Source organism: Lolium rigidum, chromosome 1, assembly GCF_022539505.1.
Source record: "Lolium rigidum isolate FL_2022 chromosome 1, APGP_CSIRO_Lrig_0.1, whole genome shotgun sequence".
In the NCBI taxonomy this organism is placed as follows: domain Eukaryota; kingdom Viridiplantae; phylum Streptophyta; class Magnoliopsida; order Poales; family Poaceae; genus Lolium; species Lolium rigidum.
Window position 1 is genome coordinate 58,677,283 of NC_061508.1, and position 24,751 is coordinate 58,702,033.

Genomic DNA, 24,751 nt, shown 5'->3' on the forward strand with positions numbered 1-24,751 from the left:
GCAGAGCATCCAATGCGCTAGCTGGTTTGCTGTCTCAAGTTGTTGCACTGTAGCATTCTTGAGAGTAAGTAGTAGCACGATTTTCTTCTTGCAATAGTACTACATCTGATTTTCTTCTTCTTCTTCTGGTAATATCTTTATAAATTGATTGATGAATGAAAGCTGGCAGATTTGCTGTCCCAAGTAGTTGGATTATATTAGTAGTGATATATTCCTTTTATAGGATATATATATCTTTGCAATGAATGAATGAAATCCTCGACGTGTGAAACAGAAGAAAAAAAAGCTATTGAATTCTTCGTCATACCGTGTCGATTGCAACATGACTGACGATAACAGAAATCTACAAATTATCTGGTCGATATACAAGTTGATGACAGACGATGGTGATCATATATACAGGCGCGGATGCATACGGCGTTGTATTTTGTTTGGTTTGTACAATGACGGAGGAGGAGAAAACGAAAGAATTGGACGAGCACCACACCACCACCGGCCTACCTATGGGCACCATCCACCATCCGTCCAAGAGGAGGAAAGGGACGTCCCAGCCTTATCGCCTCCGCCGTCCCACTATACCATTGGTTGGGGAAAAAAATCGGTGGGTGCGCGCGGCTGCCGTCATCATCAGCCCTTGGCGGCGGCGATGGCAGTGGGGGGAGCGTGCGGCGGCGGGTGGTGGTGGAAGAGCGAGGGCGCGTCGCGGGCGCCGAGTTCCATGGATGTCCTGACGGAGCCCGGCGGCGCGGCGAAGCGGGCGGAGAAGTCGGGGTACTCGGCGCCGCCGTCCTCCGGGCTGCAGGCGCCCTCGTCGAAGTTGAGGGCGTAGTTGAGCGCGTCGTAGTTGAGCTTCCTGCCGCCCGCGGCGCCGGCGCCGGCGTGGCGGTGGTGGCCGCGGCGGAAGCGGCGGATGAAGGTCTTCCAGCGCGGGCCGGCGACGAGCTCCGACCACTCCCGCACCTTCATGAACGCGTCCACCCCGCGCCGCCACCACCGCCGCCTCCCCGCCCTCGCCCCGCCGTCCCCGACCTGGTGCCACCACTCCCCGTCCGTCCCCGCGCCGCCCGCGCGGCGGGCGTACGAGGAGGAGGAGGACTGCCAGGGCGCGGAGAAGCAGCAGCAGCGGTGGCGGCTGCGGGAGAAGAAGGCCGCGTCCGCCTCGTCGAGCCCCGCCGCCGCGGCGCCGCCGTCGCTGGTGTCCATTGGGGGTGAGATTTGGGCGGTTGCGGAGTATTGTCTGGGCTCTCTGTCACGCGGAGGAGGGGAGCGAACAGGGTTTTATTGGGTAGGCGGTTCCGGCGCGCGCCTCCTCGTGCCCAACTGCCACCTCTTGGGCGCCTCGTGACGGCACGGTCCGGGCCCACCGCGGCGAGTTGGCACGCGGGACCCGAGTGTCAGCGGAGATTGTTGTGCAGTTGGGCACCGCGTCGCATGCGCGGCTGTTTATTCGACGGTCGACGGAAAGGGACGAGCGGGGGTGAGTTCCGGTGGGCATGCTTGTCAGTGGGACGGACTGTGCCAGGCAAGGTGGAGTGTGTGGATTTGTATGCGCTTTTCTTTCCTGGATTTAACATTTACTAGCACAAAACCCGTGCGTTGCCACGGCGTCACATTTAAAAGATACACCACCTCGTATTTCATTTTTGAGTCCTTACTCATTGTGTATAGGTATAGATATGTTTACATTGATAACTTCTAAAAAACCATGAAAGTTGCAGTATTTTTTTAGTATATTTCAACCCTCAAATGTAAAAAAGAAATAGAAAAAAGAACAAATGAAAAATCATTTTTAGAAGAAATAAAGGATAACTGAAAGGCTGGTGCTTCCATAGACCCCCCAAGACCGAAATGTTTTCCTAATTGAAACACAAGAACGGCTAAGATTAAACGATACCTGTTCGGAATTAGGCGTAGTATGGCTGAGATTAACTGATACCACGATAACCCTACGGAGTTTACACTGTTTTAAAATTTAGGGGTCTATGGAAATACAATGTTAAATGAAAATCCTTTTTACATGGATGAATCCACCGTGTTCCCTTTATTTTTAACTCGCGAAGTATCCCAAGATCAGTTGAGCTAACCTAGGCTAAGCTTCCACATCTTCTAAACATGCATAGTATTTATTTTGTAACTATTAAATTGCCCGTGCGTTGCACCGGGATAAACTAAAATTAAAGCATTCCAGCCAAGTATAGCATGCTTGATGACACTTCTCATTTGTGCCAACATGGTATTCGGTTGTTACGTATTCCTCTATTCATGAAAAACTTGATCCTTGTACAATGATGAGCTGGCCGCGGCTTGTGTTGTAGTCAGATTTGTCCCATTTGTCCTGACTATTCTTGCGGGCCTAAGCCTCAATCCCACCGCCAAAGCACCACCGAAACTGCACCAATCTGAAACCCTTGTTTCTCAATATAAAAATCATGCAACCGCCGGTCCTCCACATGAGTGAAACTCAACTGGTCGGGTACAAATCCAATAGACAACCAGTATGTTCTAATGTTCTTCACATTGTTGCACCGTCTTAATGTAGCTTGATGCTGATGCTATAATGCTTTCAGATTAGGTATCCCCTATGGCATGTGGCATTTATCCCTGCAGCACTTGCATTTGCGAAAAAACTCTGACTCAGATCTTTAAGAGGAGTATGTATTTATTTTATTAGAACTATATTTGGCTGCACCGCGGTTGTAAGTATCCTGGAATCTAGAGGGTCACGAAACAATAGAACCTAACATAGATTCTAACAATAATGTACTTTTCTTAAATTTGCACGAAACAAATCAAGAAGTCTGGAAGTTGAATGGCAATAGATAACCGCTTGCTCCATTTTTTTCCAAATCTTGCAAAAGGAAAATTCATGAACAAAAATACATGTTGTTAACCTTATAAATAAGTTCGCCAATCTAGACCAATCGATTCGCATCTCCTAAGATCACCCGTGGTACTGCTTCCTCCTTCCCAAATTAAGATGCCTATAGTTTTTAGTCAAAATTAAACCTTTTAAAGTTTGAGCAACTATATACAAAAGAATATGAACATCAACAAATTTAAATGCTCATAATACGAAAACATATTTCATGATGGTTCTAAAAATATTATAAAAACGTTAAATTTTGGGCATCAATGCTGATTTTATTTTCAATCAATTATCTCTCTGGGGCGTCGCGCATCCCGCTCACCTCACCATCTATCCCGGTAATTTCTTTGCGGAACAGCCCCACCCACCATCTGCTCCTTAGATTGGCCATGTTCGCGGGATATTCACTTTGGCTCATAGGAGCATTTGCTCCCACTATGTGAATCTACATTTTGAAGTGTCAAAAAATTCTAAAGTAAAAATTTTCATGTACATCTACATATTTTATGTTCGTGCACAAGTTTTCAAAAGAAACTAAAAAAATTTGTGGCTCCTGTAAAAAAGACAAATTTTGATGCTATAACACGACTACGTACAGGACATTTTTTTGTCTTTTTTGTACACGCCACATAAAATGTTGTTTCTCCACGAAAACTTGTGCACTAACAAAGAATGTCACGATGTACACCAAAAAAATTATGTCAGAATTTTTTGACATTTTTAAAATTATTTTTTAATTATTTTGTATAATGGGAGCATTTGCTCCTATGAGCCAAAACGCCACCTCCCATGTTCGCTCTCACACCAGGCTACTTTAATACTTCCATCCTTCCATTCATGTATGGCATAGATTTCCGACAGACCAATTGTTATATTTCTTCTTAATTCCGGCTTGCTGATATTTCAGGCAACTTTGAGTATATAAACCGGTAGAATTTATTTTAAGCAATCGATGTGGGACAATTCAACATAAAATATCCGTACGACCCATGTGTTTTGAACGCAAGCTATTTTTCTGAGATGAATCCAATTGATTGAATACAGGCCCATGGCCCAGCAGCAGCCAGCACCCTCATCAGACCTGCAAGCGCACGATGTCCTCCCCTGTTTCCATCCACCGCCGCCACTCCCTCTTCCTTTCCTCCCGTTCCCTGCTTCATCTCATCATCTGTCTCTCGCCATGGGCCACAAGTAGTCTATTCCTCTTCTTGCCGCGCCAACACAGCGAGGCTTGCCCGCATCAGATCCGCAGAGCTTCCACGCAGGAGAGGCTCAGTACTCTTCTTGCCGCGCCAACACAGCGAGTCTTCTCCCGTGGGACGACGGCCGGAGGAACCGCTCGGCGCTGGCCCGACCGGAGGCGGCGAGCCCGGCGGCTGTGACCAGGGGAGGCGTCCCGATTTCGATTTCCTGACGAGTTCGACTGCTTAATTTCCACCATCAGAGTGCTCTGCCTCCTTTCGTTCTTTTCTTCCATTCAGATCCCGAGTCTTTCCGCTCACTTGAGCACACCACTGCCGCCACCGATGGGGTGCGCTACCGAATCTCGATGAGATTTTTCCTTTCTGTTCCTTGGAGGCTTGTGGATATCCAGAAAACCTGCGTATATAAACTGCTGAAACTCTATTTAATGAAGCGAGGTGGTACTAATTTAAGAATATTTTTAGCTATCGTTAGGCTAGATTAAGGTGGGTTCGATGCGAAGCTAGCCCAGCAGCGGCCATCGCAGCTTGTGGCCCATGGTGACGCGAGCACGGAGGCAAGACGAGCCGGTAGATAGCGCAAAAGAAAAACTAAACGAAACGGTACGGTGGCAATGTGAAGTATTATGCGATTTGGTGGGAGGGCAAAACGGTTCAAAGAAAAATTGGACGAAAATTTTGGCAGAAACCTTAGCTCCTTTATTATTAGGTATAGATTCAGATCCCGAGTCTTTCCGCTCACTTGAGCACACCACTGCCGCCACCGATGGGGTGCGCTACCGAATCTCGATGAGATTTTTCCTTTCTGTTCCTTGGAGGCTTGTGGATATCCAGAAAACCTGCGTATATAAACTGCTGAAACTCTATTTAATGAAGCGAGGTGGTACTAATTTAAGAATATTTTTAGCTATCGTTAGGCTAGATTAAGGTGGGTTCGATGCGAAGCTAGCCCAGCAGCGGCCATCGCAGCTTGTGGCCCATGGTGACGCGAGCACGGAGGCAAGACGAGCCGGTAGATAGCGCAAAAGAAAAACTAAACGAAACGGTACGGTGGCAATGTGAAGTATTATGCGATTTGGTGGGAGGGCAAAACGGTTCAAAGAAAAATTGGACGAAAATTTTGGCAGAAACCTTAGCTCCTTTATTATTAGGTATAGATTAATGCAAAATATTTTTAAGAACCGTCCATCAGACCCATTTTCTTCTTTGCACTTTTTGCGTCGACATTTTTCAAACCATATCCCATCTCGATAGCTTTAGACGATTCTACTTTGTACCTGAGAAACTTGTTGTACATTTATGCATTGCTGCGGGTACGTTGGGTATATTAGCGGGCTTATTCCATCTTAGTGTCCGTCCGCCTCAACGTCTATACAAAGGATTACGTATGGGCAATATTGAAACTGTACTTTCCAGTAGTATCGCTGCTGTATTTTTTGCAGCTTTCGTAGTTGCTGGAACTATGTGGTATGGGTCAGCAACAACCCCAATTGAATTGAGTACTTTGGTTAGTAGTGAACACATACAGGGCCGGCTCTATACTTTTCGAGGCCCTTGGGCAAAGTCGACAAAAGGGCCTCTTGCCATGTACAATGTGGCTTTTCTAAGCGTCTTAGATTGTATATGCCCTCAAAGCTAATATATATGTAAGCATAACTAGTTATGTAAAAATATATATGTGCCTACTTTTACTTGTTAAAAGTTAACAATTAAAATTTAAGCACACACTCAAATCTCTTTAAATAATTTCACTTTAGCAATGTCATATTACAATAGAAATTAAAAAAGTAGCAAAATATAAAAAGTATTTCCTACTAGTTTATTTGTCTCAAATAAAACCAAATTACAATGACTTATTACCTCAAATACTTATTTAAAGCACCCCTTTACAACTGAATAAATTGATGATCTCACTTTGGCTTATTTCTTTTTGCAGCACCAAATGATTGTTTTGAAAATTGTAACACCCATAATGACGAAGATATTTTCATATAATTAGAACCCTAATTGAGGGATTAAATCATGGATTAGCTGGAGGATTAGCTGGATCATGGGCAGGGGGCGTACGTGCAGACGACTCGGCGTGATTGTGAAGTCCTTGGGATTGCGAAGTCCTTACTCCCGATGGACTTGACCAGCTGCCGATCGGCGAGGCGATGGAGCAGGAAGCAACACCGCGTATGACTATCAGGACGAGGAACCAAGCTTCGGGGCGACTCGACGAGGCACACAAGTACTACGAGACAGATGAACAATCGATCCAGGCCTTAGTCGTCCTGTAGTTGTTTCTTTTAGGAAATCGCACGCTGCCTTGCTCATGTAATTGTGGAACTGCTCTTGATGTGATGGACCGATCGGGGATAGCTTACGTGATTGTATTCGTTGGGTCTGTCACCTGTGCTATTTTTTTTCAAAACATAGTAAAAGGGAAGACGTGATCCTGGGCCCCCTCCTGGCTTGGGCCCTAGGCGCTTGCCCATGCTGGCCATGGGTCAGGGCCGGCCCTGAACACATAATTTGTCCTATACTATACTAATACTGCACCGCACGCTGCATCGCTGGGTACTCAATTTGACAACGGGGACGCTAACCACCGGTTATCGCTCAACGATAACCATTCTCGTGCTACAAAATTGTTATCGTCCTCATCCCCATTAACCATCATGGAACTAGTTCTTCTATCATCCCCATCCCCATTCCCATTCCCACCGGGTAAGGAAATAACCATCGGTTCCCCATACCCGCTTTAGCAACCATCCGTGAGCTCAAAAAAAGCTGCACTTCTCAAGTAGGGGCAACGATGGGAATGAGAGGAGCAGGTGATGTCAACGGGACATCGAGGTGAAGAAGAGGAATGGAGAGTGTAGATTGCGGTGTGTGTGAGGGAGATGGGTTCGCGTTGCACATCCGTATATTGCGGCAACGGCTGCTAAAGAGAGACGAGGGGAGTGAGGATGGGGTGTCCGTGTGGGAGTTTAGGGTTACAAGTATATATTGGATATTTTACTACTCTCTAGTACCATGGTCCCACATGTTAGATGCCTAATGGGGAATTTGTTGTTACCAGGATAGTGGTATCCTAAACCTAGCCCCGCCTTACCTGGTGCGGAGGATTTTGCCTCCAATAAGAGCACCACGAAGATGAAAAACTATCCAATAGGTGAATTAACCAACGGGATTGGGAAATGGGCCCTGTTGTTGCCCAATTGACGAGTACACTTATCTTGCATGGCAAAGTACTTCATATAATCTATGTATTTTTTAGACAATCAATACCACATATGTCTACATATATTTTGCAAATTGTTCCATGTAATCCATGTATTTTATAAAATACAAAAGATCCAAACCCGCAGATGCTTTGCTTACGACAAAGTCAGTACGGAGTGCTAGACTACTAGAGCACCCAGCCTGCACCCAGTGGGCCTTTGGGAAGGTCACAAAGCCAAATATTTTGTTTTTATGAACAAAGCCCAATAATTTATTAGGTAGCCCAGTACGTGTTAAGAAACCAAAAAAGCCTAATGGGTCTAAATTTTAGTGACCCCTATTGATGGGCTGCAACAGGCTCAATTGCTCCACGCCTAGCACCCAAACAGTTGCACGGTGAACCCGCGACGAGAAGCTTCTCCAGACGGAGACGCACCGGAAGCCGACGGGAGCGCACGTACCACGCCCGCTGCCGCTGAGATAAGCTTCCGCCTCCACCTCCACCTCTGCTCCCACAGCTCGCGCGCCGCCGCCTCACCCCAGGGAACCAACCCAGACGAGCTAGCCATGGCCGTTCTCCTCCGCACCACCACCTGCGCCACCGCCACGACCACCGGCTCCTCCTCGACCCTCCTCGCCACAACCTTCCGCCGCGGCCGCCGCCTCCTCCCGGCCCGCGCTTCGCCGGCGCGCCGCGCCTTCGCTGCCCGCGCCTCGGCCGAGCCGCTCGAGGTCTGCGCCAAGGCCTCCATCACCGTCCCCGACCGCCTCGGCGACTGTAAGCGCTCTCTATCTTTGTGTCCGACCGCGCGATTTATTTCTCTCATATTATGCATTAGAAATGCAAGGGCCCGGACTACCGGAGGCATTGGTATTTGGTAATGCAGGATTTTAGGCGCCATTTCCGTTAATTTTGGTTTGGAAACAAGTATAATCATGCTGTGCAAGAGAAGTGGGGAAATTTGCAATTCCGAGTATCAGATAATTGGTCATCTCAAGTTCAGTGTCATTCTGGTTTGGGACTCCTTGTGGTTTTGCATTTTGGATTCACATACTCATATGGTGGACGCGTGGAGGAAAGGAGAATGCGACAAACAGTATTCGGGTTGTGTGCTTCTTTGGGTTGTCATCTCTGTGTTTTAGGTGTCAAATGCTTGTCCATAAGATCTACATGTAAACATAAACATTGCAAGCTAGTGGGCTGATTCGTTTTTTTTTTCTTGGTAATTGTTCATCTTCGTGACTTGATGACTTTGGCACTAAATCTGTAGTTTGGCAGGCTAAGAATTATTTCGACCACCATTTTAGTTTTCTGCTAAGCAGAATTGCTGGACTACAAAGTATGCTAGCACTTCTTTGATTTTTTTTTTCCGGTTTACTAAAGTTTACTATTGGGATCTGGCTGCGTAAGTCCCTAATAAGCATGAACATTTAAGAGTTCAAACACAGAGTAATCTTAGAACTGGTTTTCGAGTAATTGTCAGCTTATGTCATTTAAACTGATCGACGATGTAGAAGGGTGACTAGTTGGTTTCATGAAGGTCCAGAGACAAATCATAGTTTGTGTAAATTAATACGTAAATGCTTTATTGTGGGTTTGTAAATTAATACGTAAATGCTTTATTGTGGGTTTGTAATGTAATAACTACAAATTTCACTTGATTAGAGCAAGTGCTATTAGAACAGTAGACATCGCTGATGCAGTCTATTTTTGTCAACCATCAATTTTTAAATAGCATATACTGATCCTGCAAGTTTAAGGGCCACTATATTGGCATCTGAATGATATAAAAGAATAACATGTAGGCAGCTTTGCATTCCTACTATCCAAGAGCATGAACTGCTGCGGTGATACCCCAACTGATAATTTTAGTCGCCGCATATATTATTATTTTTAGTTCTATTGTTGAAACATTTTTATCATTCTGTTAAATTTCACATGTTGGTCGCAGGTCCATTCACGCAGAGAGTTTTGTTGACAATAGAGGAGAAAAACCTGCCTTATGCTTTAAAACTAGTCGATCTCACTAACAAACCTGATTGGTATGCATCTGGATGAGAAAACTAACCCTTGATATTCATATCATTAGTGGGTCTTCTTTTGTTGAAAGTTCCATGGCCATCATTCGGTTTTATCACTTCATCAGGTTGTTAAAAATTAACCCAGAAGGTAAGGTGCCCATTGTAAAGCTTGAGGACAAATGGGTCGCTGATTCCGATGTTATAACACAAGTACTAGAAGAAAAGTATCCTCAACCATCCTTGGCTACCCCGCCAGAAAAGGCTTCAGTGTAAGTGGTATTTCCAGCGTCTCACCAACAGTTATTACATGAAATTAGTAACTGTAGTCACATCCCATTTAGAGATGAAAAGTGAAAATGCTTGTATTATATCTCTAAGATGTCCACAATTATATCTTTTGCCCATTTTTTTTGGTTACTTTTGGCTCTGCATTTTTTGGTAATAGTGGTCTGAGTGTGTGTCCGGAAGGCCCACGGTAGTGTATATGTACTCATACCTGTAGCTACCAACTTACCAAGTAACTGAGAATTCTAGAATTTCCTTCAAGGCCATCGTATTTTTTTTTACTATAAGGCGTTTCTGTTAGTCCTGCCCTACTAACAATTTTGCACAAATTTCTATGCAGAGGGTCAAAAATATTCTCCACCTTTATTGGTTTTCTCAAGAGCAAAGACACCAGCGATGGAACAGAGCAGGCACTTCTTAGCGAGCTAACATCATTCGACAGTCATCTAAAAGACAATGTAAGTGAGCTTAGTGGCAATATCAATGTTCGAGGAGATGGTCTAACTAGTATTGGTTTGGCAAGGATATCTACTTCTGCAATGTTGTCGCGCTATCTACTTGCCATAGTCACACCGCCCACATGGCTATTTCAATTAGATGAGTAGTCTCATGAATTGTGCCATGAGTATGACCGTATGATTACTTAATCTTAGCTAGACATAGCTGCTGTTTTTTTTCTTAGCTCTAGCAGGCGGTTGTGTTCTTGTGGCTCTAATGTGCCTATGACTAGATTTATATTGCTTTCTCTCTTAAAGTAGGATACTCAAGGTCTCAAGCCTTAATTTCATATATCCTTAGTGTTATTTATATTGTTTGTCATCATACTAGGAGAGTATTACCAATCTGTACATTCGTGAAGTCAGACTCGAGTTTGATATTCATAGTTCAGATACCTTATGCTGATCTAAAATTACAGTGACGATATAACATACCCATATGAAGTTATGCTACTAGTTTTATTCACTTGATCAGATCTGCTTGATATACAGATGTGGATGATGTTGCTTGTCCACAGCCTGTTGTTTGGTAGTTTGGCCCTTCCTCAAATTTTTTTTGAACAATGCCATTGCTGCCCCACTCTTATCAAGCAACTTTATATCTGCACATCTTATGTTTTAGGGTGTAATATTTGCTTAACATTATCGTTCTTTTAGTAGATCTTTTTACGGCGATTTTATCATGTGCTTATTGTATCCCCCAACTCCTGCTCCATATGTAGCGGAAATCGGATTTGCTTTGGAAGTTGAAATTATGCTCAATCTCCCATTAGGAATGTATAAGTCAAGATACTCGGATAAGCTTAGCTTGTTAGATGAATTTATTATGTAACTTCTTAAACTATATTTGATTTGATAATGTTGTTTCTTACCTTGCAAGAACCTTCTATATCGACATACTTGTTTTCGGTATTAACATGCCTGTCTGAGATGAATTTTACTGTATATTTATCATGGATGACATTTCGTGCAGGGACCATTTATTAATGGTGAAGCAATTTCTGGAGCTGATCTCTCTCTCGCTCCGAAATTATATCACATGGAGATTGCTCTAGGCCACTATAAGAATTGGTCTGTCCCAGATTCACTTGCAAATGTGAAAGCATACATGAAGGTTTGTTCTTATCTTGTACAAGAAACTTTACATTTGTTTTTGGGGTATCTTGTACTCCCTCTGATCCATAATAAGTGTCAGGGTTTTAGTTCAAAATAAATTTGTACAAATTTGAACTAAAGCCCTGGCACTTATTATGGATCAGAGGGAGTACTTAATAATACAAAAATGAACAAATTCATATGCCATCTCTCACCTAGTGTATTATCAAAGGTGCAACCAGGTTGTCTTTCTATCCTTTGCTTAAGCAAAAAATACCAGTTCTTGAGTAGTTTCATGGCATGTGTGCTCTGCCCTTCACTGTTTAATAAAAAATACGATTAGACAAACTTATTTTTGTGGCAAACTGCATACAGTAACATAATGCCCGAATGTTGTTTATGTCATTTTGACATTCACATGAACAATTGACCATGCTTAATTATGAGTGGCATATAATACACATGCCCTGCTTATTTAGAAGTAATGATGGCCTATTCTTATGCTGACTATATGGTTCAAGACTGCAAGTAGCCCTTAGAAAAACTGGCATGCACTTTGTCTGTACTTTTTTTTATGATAGATTAATGCATTAGTGCTTCTAATACAGATTGGTATATTAGGCCTGCTATCTTTCTATTAGTGTGTAAAGTTCTTCTGGGCATACTATTCAGGTGTGTGGACCTTGAACATCCTATCTTAACTCATTTGACTTTTCTATTGCAGACTGTTTTCGCAATGGATTCATTTGTGAACACTCGGGCTCTGCCAGAGGATGTCATTGCTGGATGGCGCCCAAAAGTCATGGGTTAAGTTACAGATGTAAAGTAAGAAATCCAGATAAACTGCACTGTACACTCTCTTTAGAAGCAATAAAAGACTACCTTTTTGTTATTATTTCGCCTTTGCTGAAATGATGATGATATGGTAGGCCACATGGTTTTATAAACTGGCAATATTACTCATGCATACAAATAATACATGAACCTGGTGCATTCTTGTCGGAGGTGACAGAGTACTAACATGAGATTAAGTGCAAGAAAGTGCCTCATTTACATTAAGCCAAGAGATGCTTAGTGCTAGCTTTTCACCAACCATTTGATGAATTAGCGGTTGTCATGCCAGATTTGAACTTTCTCAACTGATTAGGGTTATGTTGTTATAACAAAAAAGACAAAAGAGAAGGGGGTCTCTATTAAGCGTTGAATATGATTGTCAATTAAGTAGGAGTGCGTGCTCAACGACTGTGATGTTTGGCGCTGTAAACTAACACAAACTAGATGATACCCCGCGCGTTGCTGTGGAAATCTATATTGCACATCATAATTTATTAGCTATAGAAGAAAATGACAATCATGTGAGGGTTTTCAAATTGCATTTGAAAAGTTGATTTTGGTAAAAAGATGAAGTTCATATATGATTCTCGAAAGTTCATATATGCGCCCCCGCCTCGCCTCCGCCCTGCGCCCCTGCCTCGCCTCCGCTCGAGCTGACCACCCACCGCGCTGACCTCCGTGTCTGCTCGCCGCCGCATGTTCGCCCAGCCAGGTCGCTCGCTCCCCAAACCACCGGCCCAAGCTGCCCCCAAGGGGAGGAGAGCTCTGATCTATGGAGCTCGGCCGCCTGTAGGACTCCATCGGCTGCCGATGCAGCGCGCGACCACTAGTGACTTCAAGATCTTAGAGGGGATCGAGTTGGGGGCGTTGGGTTTCACGGCACATGCGAACATGCATGTGAGGATCAGCTCTCGCGTTTGGTTCATTGAGTGGGGGAGTGCGGGTTGACGAAATAAAAAGCATAAGGATGTTTTTGCAAAAATGCCTTTCCGACTCTTTTTCTGGATCGGGGGGAGTATAATAAAATAATTTCAGGAAAATTGATGAGGGACAGAAGAGAAAATAAAATAAAATAGAACCAACTAAAATCTAGTAGTAGCTTCTACACACTTCTATTATATTCTAGGTAGTTTGGTCCTATAGTGTTGTAATGGTTTCTAGAGTGTTCTAGCTATGAGTTGTAACTAGGTTGTGTGTGTTTCTTTTCCTAGCTTATGTAGTGTTCTCTAAAACACTCTAGTTGTGAGTTGGGCTAAGTAGTGAAGGCTCATGCAGCCTATAAATAGAGGTCCAATCTCTACCTGTGAAATCGGACTATGTACCCCTACCTATCAAATAAATAGAACCTTGTGTTCTGTCTTAGATCTTGGACTAGATCTTGTGTGTTGAGAGTTTTGGATTGAACTCTTGACAGCCCCGCCCCTAGAGCGATATCTAGCTTACGCCCCTAGAGCGATATCTAGCGCAGCATGTTGAAGCGGTTCCTTCAACATTTGTGTTGTCCACATTGTAGCAACACGGTGGAGCTGTTCCTCCACAACATTGTGCTGCTTCAAAAATACACAATAGAATGATAATCCTATCCAAGATCTGAAGTCCAACTTCGTTTTCTCTACATTTGTTAGTATGTAAGACACAACAATACTGAGAATAAATAGATCGGTTGCATTTGGAAGTAAAACAAACCCATTATAAAAGAAAGTACATGATGTGTGTCTTATCAGAAGGCAGCAAACTTGACATAAGACTGCAGTTCTACGAAAGAAAGTAAGACACTTTGCTCACAACTTGCGGAAACAATTAAGCTATATCACTTTGGTGCAGAAAACTGAGTTTATTTTAACAACTGACCATTACTTCTACAGAATTTATTTTAATAACTGAATTACTGCTAAATAACTATATCTGAAATTCTGAGCGCAATATAGTCATAGTGACAGAATAGCATACCTCCAAGAAGAAAAAAGAACCATGAAATTCTGAACGCAATATGGTCACATGTTCAGGTAAAATAAGTTAATTTTCTTCTGCTTTCTCCCTTTTCCTGTTTGTCCGGCTAGACAACTTGTGCAACATCCCTTTACACAAACCTATACCAATAAAATCCTACAAAGGAGAAGACAATTACATTTGTTTATTCTAACTTCAACCTGAAGTGGCGTGTCATACAAAAATACAATTTGCAGCAGCCAAATTCGAATGACACAAACGTTACATGAAGTCCTCAACTGACCAGATAACTTGTCAGCAAACCAATTTTCTTTGCTCTCTCTAAAATTTATTACAAACACTATAGGAAATATTAGGGAAATGTTACCGGAGTTTCATGTCACAAAGAATTGAAATGTTATCAGAAAAATGTGTGGGAGAAGAAAGGATTAGCACCTACCTGATATCAAAGATTCCTTGCTCATACTATCTTGTACATATCTCGCAATGCTATACATATCTGGTGCAAAACGGGAAATTATTAATACTGCAAAAAAATTGCCATACTATTTTGTCGGAAAATAAATTACAACAGTTGAGTTAGAATCGGTCAAATTAATTTATCAACTTGCTTGATCCAGTAGAGTAAAAAATCTCTCACCCATTTCATCCAACATCTGTTGGCAATCTAGGCAGTTCAGAATAGCCTTTGTAGTTAAATCGGTAGAGTATATCCATTTCAGATTGGTGCCCAGCCAAAGCGTCATCCTTATGTAGAATGTATATCAAATATCAAACGTAAAACAGGATAGCAAAGTGTCATCAAAGATAAAACGTTGTCCTGACATCAGAAATGTAAAATGTTATCACAGTGGGGATTCTGACGAAAAAAGAACTGTTGACAAGTTGCCCAATAGATGCTAGAAGCCACAAGTAGCTGCCCAGCCGATTGGTAGTTCAGCAGCTAGAAATATCCTAGTTGGATTCGATGATATTTCTTCGGACCAGATCTACAAAGATGATGACAGCCTGATTATACAGTTAACATATCATGTTAAAATACAATCTGAAAGAATAAAACCGAGGTAAACAAATAAATCAAGAACACCTAGGGACTGTGGAAGATCAACAACGGATGGAACAACAAACCATCGGAAATCCAAATTAAATCGGAGTGGCCTTGAGTGAGCAGGAGGCTCAATGCAATGAAAATCCAACCAAATCACGGGGAGGCAAAACGTCGAGCAGATTTGGAGCGCAACCTAACAATTGACAAACATGAGAGAGAGGATAGTAAAAAAAAGAGAAGGAAAATCTGGAGCGGACAGATACTAAAGTGAAGGCTGGTGCAAGACATCGCGAGCAGGCGGCCGCGCTGGTTGTCGAGGGTAGCTTTTTAAACATGGAGGCGGCAGCTGGTGAGTTTATCTGAGCAGTTTCGTGCGTGTTTGGAGGACAATGATGATGAAATCGTGAGATCCATCGTGCAGCTTTCAAGAGCATTTGTGGGGAGAAGGTGGTAGATCATTTGTGGCGAGAAGGTCGTTGGTCGCGGCGGCGGACTGGAAGACGAACAGACAGCGGACGACCTTTTTTACAGCGGGAATGGGGAGAGTTTTTTTTTTTTGAGGGAGAATGGGGAGAGAGTATGTGGGGCACTCGGGCATGCCTCGTCCAGCACATGGAGAGCCCAGCCCATGTATCAAAACAGACGGGACGCCCGGTCGAGAAAACACGGGAGAGTCATGCACGACCACAGACGGGATGCAACGCTTGATGCACCACGTGGAGAGATAGGAAGTGACGTGGACGCAGGAGAATTCAGGAAAATGAGTTAGTGGGGGACTCCTATTAAGAGATAAAAGATGTCACAGTGATATTAACCTAGTTCAGCTGTGCCCCATGAGGAGAAGGGCGTCAACCCATCAATGGGTGTGGCCTCAAGCTCAATCGGGATGGTCAGCTCTGCGCCTATGGAAGGCTTTTTGGCAATGGGGCAAACATGTTCTTAGGGAAGCTTCCTCTCTAGCCGATGGAGGACTGGAGGAGCCTTCGACACAAGAGGCGTCACCTCCAAAAAGCTTAGGCCACATCTAGGAGACGTGGGAATTATGTTCAAATGAGTGGTGAACTATAGGGAGTCATGGTGTGCCTCATATAGGCTCAAGCCCATGTACAAACGAACATGCCGATGGATTGTTAAGGTGGGGGCATTTTAGTCAAATTTGGATCTCCCTCTGAAAAGCTTAGGCCACACCTAGGAGAGGTGGGAATTATGTTCAAATGAGTGGTGAACTATAGGGAGCCATAGTGTGCCTCATATAGGCTCAAGCCCATGTACAAAAGAACCTGCTGATGGATTGTTAAGGTGGGGACATTTTAGTCAAATTTAGTCTATGGTGGACCATGGACTTGGAGTCTTCCCTAGTGGGTCTGTTTGCTTGGTGGACCGCCTTTGACTTCGTCATTTAAGTTTTTTGTATGCATGTGCTTTCCTTCTTCGGTATCCTGGTCAATGCATTCTGCAAATTGGTAATTCCCTAGTCAGAGTTGATATTCTCCCTTACAACTGGTTGTATTTGCTGAGACTACACTCCAGGGTGAAAATTCTTGATCTGCCACCTCCTATCAGTTGACTGTGAAGTCACTACTGAAAAATGACCGTTTTGAACATGGTAACGAGTAAAAGAGATATATTTCCCCTGCCCTTCGCAGCTTCATAACATATTGACATTAGGAACAATACTAGTAAAGTTGAAAGATAATAATTCTACTAACAAGTTCAAAGAACCAGGGGTGAAATGGTCTTTTCAGCTATCAAACTTAACGGCCAATGATTGGTCAACTAATTGAAATGGTAAATCCAGGCAGGACAAATTTTTGGTGGCATACCGAGAACTGGACTACATTTTAGTGGCAGACCAAGAGTTTCTCATTAAGAACTCTAAGCAAATCTCGTAGGAATTCTGGAGTTAGTCATGGTAAGAGAACATGAGGGACTCAGGGCAAACTTAAATCTGTATGAGAACTACTCTTAAAGAAGAGTTAATTTCACCATTTTGTTACCTATGTTTCTAATTCAGTAAAGGATGTATTTATGTATGCCTTGCATGGCAATCCTAGTGCACATCTCTTACTGCCAGGATTGGTGCCAGCATAGCTTGTGGTCTGTCCCCCTCAGTACATCATTATTGTGTTTACCTGTTGCATATGATGATTCCCATTAAGGTTCTATTATCCCTATACCTCTTAAGGTGCAATGCAAATACATAGTTCCTCAAACGTTTCTTTGTGAAGGCTTCCGAATTGCGCCAACTTCCAGAACAATCATTTCATCTCAGGGAATAAGAATGTAATTGCAGTCTGAATAACATATTCCTCTGCAATAGAATACTTATTATTCTTTTTGAAGAGAATTGCTTGGTCAGGGAGGCGGTTGGAAACAAGGTTCTGAATCTCAAGGCCTGTGCAATCCTGAAACCCACTTCATTGCGTTCTTTTTTCGAGATTCACTGTCTCGCCTATAGCCAAATGGTTGTAGTATTTTCATGAAGTTTATGATATCTGCATCTTTAATGACCATCAGGTCTCTTGTTCCATCGAAATAGCACACAAACAACCAAATTCTGACGGGTTCCATAAAACTGGATGCTAGCAAGGATTTGTGGAACTGGGTGAATGGGGCTCAAGCGTAAAACTGTAAGTGAAACTGCTGAATCAAGGTGCTCAGATATTACTGTTCCAAAAAAAATTGTGTTATAATGGAAGAGAAAGTTAGTATCGTTAAGGGTTATTCTCCTCCACTTGAGTGTTGAATAGCGGCTTTAATTCTGAAATATATACTACCTCTGGTCCCAAAAAATTGACGCACACCTACCCTAACTGTTGTGCACGTACAGGCCTCCCTCCGCGTCGATTAAATCCGACCGGAGGGAGTAGGTAGGAAGCTATGTGAAACTGTTTGTGCTACCTCCTACAAAAGTCCAGAGGCTACTATATGTCCATCATTTCTTCGCAAACAATTGCATGAGCTCCGTGCACTTCATATATAAAAAGAAAATAGTGTTACGGTAATAGGATACTATGATAACTCTGCATAACAATATTACTTGTAGTTTTTTCAAGACTAAAGGTTTGATGATAAACTATCACAAAACTACAGCTTTTATCGTTTACGTGGGATCTCCACCTGGGCCCACATAAGATCCCGTGTTTGTTTCATGTTAAAAATTGATGTATTGGGTGTGTGGTTATTTGGCTTGTCTTGGAGCCGGTTGAGCATTTTGTTATTCTACGGCACAAAGATTTGTCATACAAGATAGGGCCACAACTTGTTAATGGTAACATTTTTCTGTCATGATGCCGTTTATTCTATATTCGAGTTAGTAAATCGTTGTATGGATGTGTTAGGCAAAAAACTCATTATGCAAAGGAACATGTACCACTCTAGTTTCTCGATCCTAAATCTAGAAGGATAGAGATTAATAAATTGATTAATGATATTGTGGATAGTAAAGCTAAAGACAATGACTGTTTCAGTGCTTCTTGATCCGATAAATATTTCCATACTCGAGTATGTCCCAAAGAATGCTTACGATTTAACGAAAGATGTTTCGGAAATACGAAAGTCAATTGAAATGCTTTCACATTGCGAATTCTGATGGAGGGCATCCAAAGAGGGAAGAAATGAAATAAGGACTGACCAAAGGGAAGCTTGGTGCTTGTACTAGTTTTCAGCTGTACAATTGTGCATTGTATGTATTTCTCCAACAATTTTCAATGTTCTTTATGCAGTATAATTACTGGGAAAATGTGCCCCATTAAATGGTTCTGATTTTTCTCCATTCCCCATTTATGAAAAACTGGGATGTTGGTTTAAGAGATTTATATGACCATGAAAATGGGCGTGATCTTGACAAGGTAAACCCATGAAGTCTTGTTGGTATTAATTTCATGTATTTATTTACGTGTTGAATATGTAATGCTTCTCTTATGAAACTTACAGATTGATGAACATGCCTTTGCGAGGACAACAATGTCAAGGCTCCCCTAAAGCAGAAGCATAGACCAAGATATCTCAAGCTGCAATTAACACAATTAAATCAAAGTCTTCCCTTAGTATGGAGCATTTTATGGAGTATATTAAGGATTCTACAAAACAGCTTAATAATAAGATACAGAGGGGGAAGCTTTTGATTTAGGTGTGTTACTTGCAGCTTGAGATATCCTAGTCTTTGCTTTATTAGGGGGAGCCTTTGGTTGTTGTGCTTGCAATCTATGTTCATCTGAAATAAAGTGTAAAATCTACAAGTTAAATGAGAAAAACATTATATATAAGCACATAAATAGATGAATACATGAAACTATTACCAACAAGATTTAATCAGTTACTTTGCCATGACCACGGCCATTTTCATGGTCATATAAATATCTTAAACCGACATTAGTTTCATCCCAGTTTTGACAAGTGTGGGTGAAAGACCACAGGGGAGAATAATCAGGACCATTTAACAGATGCACCTTTTACCAAAAATTATACTGCATAGAACATGCCATGCACAATTGTACAGTAAAAAAAATGCTAGTGTAACTATGCAAACACCAAGTTTCCCTTTGGCCAAGCCTTAATTTCATACAATATTTTTTTTGCACTTTTTGGATGCCCTCCATCAAAGTTTGCAAGTGAAATCATTCTAGTTGATTTTTGTATTTCCGAAACATCTTCCACTAAATTGTAAAAGTTCTTTAGGACATACTTACTCGAGTATGGCGTTGTTACCATACCGAGAAGCACTGAAAGTCTGAAACCGTCTTTTGGACAAAGTCATTGTCTTTCGGTTTCACTATCCACTATCATTTATCAATATATCAATCTCTACCATTCTAGATTTTGGATTGAGAAATTGGGGTGGTACATGTTCCTTTGCATAGTGACTTTTTTTTCTAATACAAACACGGCATCCACACCATGATTTGCGAACCCAGATATTAGAATAAAAGTCATCATGACAAACAGAATATTCACCATTAACAGGTTGTGGGGAGCCCATATCTTTATGAGGTGACTTGGGTGGTGACTTTGGTGCACATTAACTAGTAGTTTGTGATACAGTTAATCACTAAATCTATTGTTTTGTGTAAGTTGTCGTTTCTTGGGTTTTACTCGTAACAATATTGCAGCGAGACTGCACATGATAGTTAGCAACTTTGATTTACGTAAGTGTTAGCTATCTGCTGCGAAAATGGTTCAGTGGTGCTTAAACATGAATGTGTATATTGATAGGATATGATCTACTCCATATGATTGATTGACTGCTATTAAGGAAGTCTGCTCAAATGACGATGTTTTTTTGAACCTGCCGCCAGAGTATGAATGTGTATATTGATAGGATATGATCTAGGAGTATGATTGATTGACTGCTATTAAGGAAGTCTGCTCAAATGACGATGTTTTTTTGAACCTGCCGCCAGAGTATGATCTTGTTTGTCTTCCTCAACTGCACCTACCATGGATACTCCATTCTAGCTGGTAGTGTATGTTTATAGGGAAGTGTGAATCTGCCATTCAACTATTTGCATTTAAGAGCTGTGCTGTCACTCTTTGCTTAAAATCAACATGCTGTTCTCAGTTGCTTATACTGTTACCTTTCTTCCTTGTAAGGTGAGAGATTGCTATCAGAAGATCTCTGAGGAGGTTCCCAATTTTTTTTCCTTGTATATGAGTGAGCTGCGGGCATTTACCGAAATTTTTCATTGTAAAGCTTTAAATGGTATATAATTGTAACTTGTCACGGAGCCCGTTTTGTTTAAATGTATAAATAAACAGGCATGCATGTCTCCATTGTCCCACTGTTTATTACAAAAATACTTGCCAAATCTATAAGCTGTGCTACGGACCAAACTTTTGGTGATCTGATGAAAAGTGAACTCGTTAATCCATATATTTCATTGTAAATAAGTAGTCTCCTGAATTGAGTTTGTTGCAGAATCATCGAGTATTAAAGCCAAGCATGTAATTATTTCGAGCATTCTTATCCTAGGCCATGTCCCACAACTTTGAGGTACCTTCCTGCTGGGATGTAGTTATTGGCTTCCAAGTATATTTATCCAAGATAAACAGTCACTCTGGCATGAATCTGAGGTGCTACATTTTCCGTTACTGTTCTTTTTCTCCATCATGTCCTGTAACATTCTGGCGCTAAACCCATTGAGATCTTATTTGGTACTAGAGTGTTTGTGGAGATTAGTGCGGACAATACTCTAGAGTATTGGGTGAATCCGTTACCCAATCTTCGCAAAACTATATCTTCAATCCATTAGGTAGGGGTAGAGTATTGGGGATTGAAAAATATACTAAGATTTGAGGAAAAGTGAGGATAAGCGGGGCTCAATACTTTAGCACCAAACATACATTTAAAATAAATGAGGATTTAAAATTTATTGCGGATTATCCCCACTAATACTCTAGAGCCAAACAAGGCCTGATTGATATGGAAGTTTCAGTCAGCACAAATAATTGACGTAGAAATCCCATCCAAATCACTCTTTATCTTGGATTGTTGGCGATGGTTGGTAACGTGTCTTGTAGATTGTAATGCAGCGTCTGGAAGTACATCAGTGTTTTGCTGCTGTGGTTAGTCAAATCTGCATGATCTGATTTCACCTTTAGTTTTCTATAAAAATAAATTGACTTATGGCTTAAGTTCACACTGAGCTGACATCAAAGGGACATGTTATGCATTACACGTAAGCACTTTTATTTTCTTTCAACGATGACCCTCAAATCTCCTGACAAAAAGAACTCTCATAGGTGAGATAAAATCTGAAGAAGATTGGTCAGTTTGTTCTTTCTCGTAGGCCTGAAATAGTCGTCAGTTGTCAAAGTTGTTCTGCACAGGGTAGTGGTAGTCATCATTCAGATAGTTAGTCGTGAGAGACATGAAGCATAACTTAGGTCGGTTCAACCACACTGCTGGGATGCAGCTATCTACAAAATACATCATTTTTTCCGGGCAAAATAGAAACTTTATTAAGCTGGAGGTGTCACAAGTCGATCATGGTTTGATCTTGAAGAACAGCTTCGGGTCTAGAACCTAACCAAGTAGTAGTGTGCTTTTCTAGTCTCGTAAGATTTGCAAGACCAGGGCTAGCCCTAACCTGCCATTGTCCCACTTTTACAAGGACACGCTCGGGCCCTTGACTAATTAACAACTTAATCTCATAAACGAGAAATCCAATGGAGAAAGGGTGACCTATCTTGCCCCATAGGCTTTACAGCATCCACTAACTGCGAACAATCATTCTTGATAATAATCGGCAACTCACTTTTGTGTAAAGCCAGATCCAAGCCACATGAGCGACTTCAGCTTCAAGTAGTGCTCCACAGTAGTGTAAGGAAATCGGTAATCATTAACTGCTCGGTTGGTTTGGGAGTAGCGATTAATCGGAATTCGGACGATTAACTGATTTAATCGGTCGGCTATTAATCGGTGTAACCTACACAAATTAGCACGTAAAAACAGTTTATATAAGAAAATAATAGTATATGAGCTTCTATATATCTGGCCCTACTTCTGTAGAGCCTAAAATCCCAGAAAAACATGTATGCTTCTCCTCCGTGACCTAATCTTCAAGGTCACGAGCGAATCAGGATCCACTAGTCGAAGCCGCGTTTCTTCCTTCCACTTCTTATCCTCTCACCACTGAAGTTTATCTTCTCCCACCACCTACCTAGGGTACGACCCCTCTTACACCTCAACCACCTAACCTATCGAAGGCGCCCTTGAGCTCCTGCACGAGCTACGCAAGGTGGCCGAGCTCCTGTATCTAGGCAACTGAGAGTAACTGGTCTGGGAGGGCAAGGAACTAGTTGGCGACAGCGGAGTTCGAGCTGTTGGAGGCTGCAATCAAGCGGGAGCTTTGCAAAACCTACTTTATTGGGGAGGGGTAGCGCCTGTACTAGCTATATGCATTGAAAAGTTTATAACTTTTTTTGACCAAGTGCAGTAGTTAATCGGGAACATACCTAGTAATCGGACTTTCGGTACAATTAATCGGGCTAAAGGATTAACACAAGAGATTAATGGTAATCAACACGGCCATGCCCCTAGTAGCGATTAATCGGCCTAGTAATCGCTGAATCGCCCTAGTTTTTGAACAGTGCCTGCAGGAGGTAAAGATTAGAAGACCTTCGGCATCATGTAACGACATACCTATCCCAACAGGTTTATCTTGAGTGCGGAAAGTCTCCATCGATGGAGACTTTCACCCAACCCGGAGGGGGCCTAGAGCCCTAGACATTCAGTTCAGCGTATGTCTGGGCCTTCTTCACCTGCGGGGAGTTGGCAACGTCCCATCATCGAGCAGTGGCTGTTTACACTTGATCATCGACTCGGTGGAGGACTCTTTAATATTCCAGATCAGCTTCAAATAATTAGAGAGGAAGTTCTTAGAGCTCTCCATTGGAGGGAGAGGTTTGTCGTATGAACTTGTATTCGTGAAAGAAAAAATTGGAACCAGTTGTAAGTTGGTTGCTGAAGATCAGAATCTGCCGGTAGGCTCCAAATCGTCCTTATGTCATCCCAAAGCATGCGTAGTATAATTTGATTTGGTATTGCAAGATCATCTTATCACATTATGGTGATACTAATGGAAAAAATAGGTAGTGCTGAGGTGGTAGTATAATTTGATTTGGTATTGCAAGATCATCTTATCACATTGTGACTAATGAAATCCATTATCAGTAGCCTAGTCACACGATTAAGCATGGGTTAATATCTCTATTGGCATTTAATGTTACAAGTCATATCATACATATTGTTAATATTTCACAAATGATTCATTAAAATATTATGAGTAGAGATTTGGAGATGGATGTTAGACTTGTTTCTTTTTCTCTAGAGAAAGTTAATTATCTGAAAGATTTAGAAATTGCTAGACATGCTATTGTAGAGGTATAGGACAATCATGTTCCTACTGATGAAACAAATGTCAGTCAAGTTCTCCTGCTTGTGTTTGGTACTGATCAAAGTGGTACAGACTTGGAAGATGTTGATGGTTTCACTCCAGTAATTTCCAGGAGGAAAAAGAAAGAAAGAAAATCAGCTTGCAAGATTAGGAGAAGTGGATCACAATTAAAATCAGGTGATGCAATTGTGGGAGCACAATCAAAATCATGTGCTGCCTTCGTGAAAGCCAACAGTGACCACCCTTTGAGTGGCATTGTGGCTGGAACCAGGAGAAGGAAAAAAATCCAAAGAATCTATGATAGGTGCAACCTTGAACTGCAGAGTGGTTGACAAGAAAGGCATGGTTGGTTCCTTTCAGATTTACCGAAGGATCAACATTTGGACTTCATTGGTTTGCAAGAAACTATTAAGAAAGATTATTCTACCTCCTTTTTTAGGAGGATTGATCCCAGAGGAGAGTTTGATTGGAAATGGACTAGTTCAGTTGGCAGGAGTGGTGGTATCCTGGTGGTTTTAGGCTATCCAGGTCTACCATTTGTGATACTTGTGTTGGAAAATTCCATATCAAGGTAACTTTGACTGGTTTGAAAATGGAGGTGAAATGGTGCTTGATTATTGTGTATAGTGCAGCACAAGTTTGTGGCAAAGAAGAATTCCTAGCAGAATTGGGGAATGTGTGCAACAATCAATCTCTACCACTTTTGATTGGTGGAGATTTTAATTTGTTGAGATTCTCCTCTGAAAAGAATAAACTAACGAGTCATAATAAATGGTCTGATATTTCCGACTCCTCATCAATAACATGTCCTTAGAGAGATTCATATGTCTGGTGGTCAATATACT

The 24,751-nt window shown here is 42.0% G+C and overlaps 2 protein-coding genes across 3 annotated transcripts; one reads left to right on the top strand and one right to left on the bottom strand.

The window, feature by feature from the left end:
- Positions 1-332: 332 nt before the first annotated feature.
- Positions 333-1,258, bottom strand: LOC124673725. The gene has a single exon (XM_047209766.1). The coding sequence runs from the start codon at positions 1,201-1,203 to the stop codon at positions 628-630; it is 576 nt and encodes a 191-aa protein (XP_047065722.1). The 5' UTR covers positions 1,204-1,258; the 3' UTR covers positions 333-627.
- Positions 1,259-7,808: 6,550 nt separating this feature from the next.
- Positions 7,809-20,786, top strand: LOC124685391 (probable glutathione S-transferase DHAR2, chloroplastic). Of its 2 annotated transcripts, XR_006997425.1 has the most exons (8): positions 7,809-8,056; positions 9,231-9,321; positions 9,426-9,569; positions 9,926-10,043; positions 11,056-11,196; positions 11,902-12,002; positions 18,735-18,860; positions 20,602-20,786. XR_006997425.1 is itself a non-coding variant. In XM_047219732.1 (7 exons), the coding sequence occupies exons 1-6, from the start codon at positions 7,846-7,848 to the stop codon at positions 11,986-11,988; spliced, it is 792 nt and encodes a 263-aa protein (XP_047075688.1). In that variant the 5' UTR covers positions 7,809-7,845; the 3' UTR covers positions 11,989-12,002; positions 20,602-20,786. The 2 variants fall into 2 exon arrangements, 1 of the variants encoding a protein (XP_047075688.1); XM_047219732.1 differs by lacking the exon at positions 18,735-18,860.
- Positions 20,787-24,751: the final 3,965 nt, after the last annotated feature.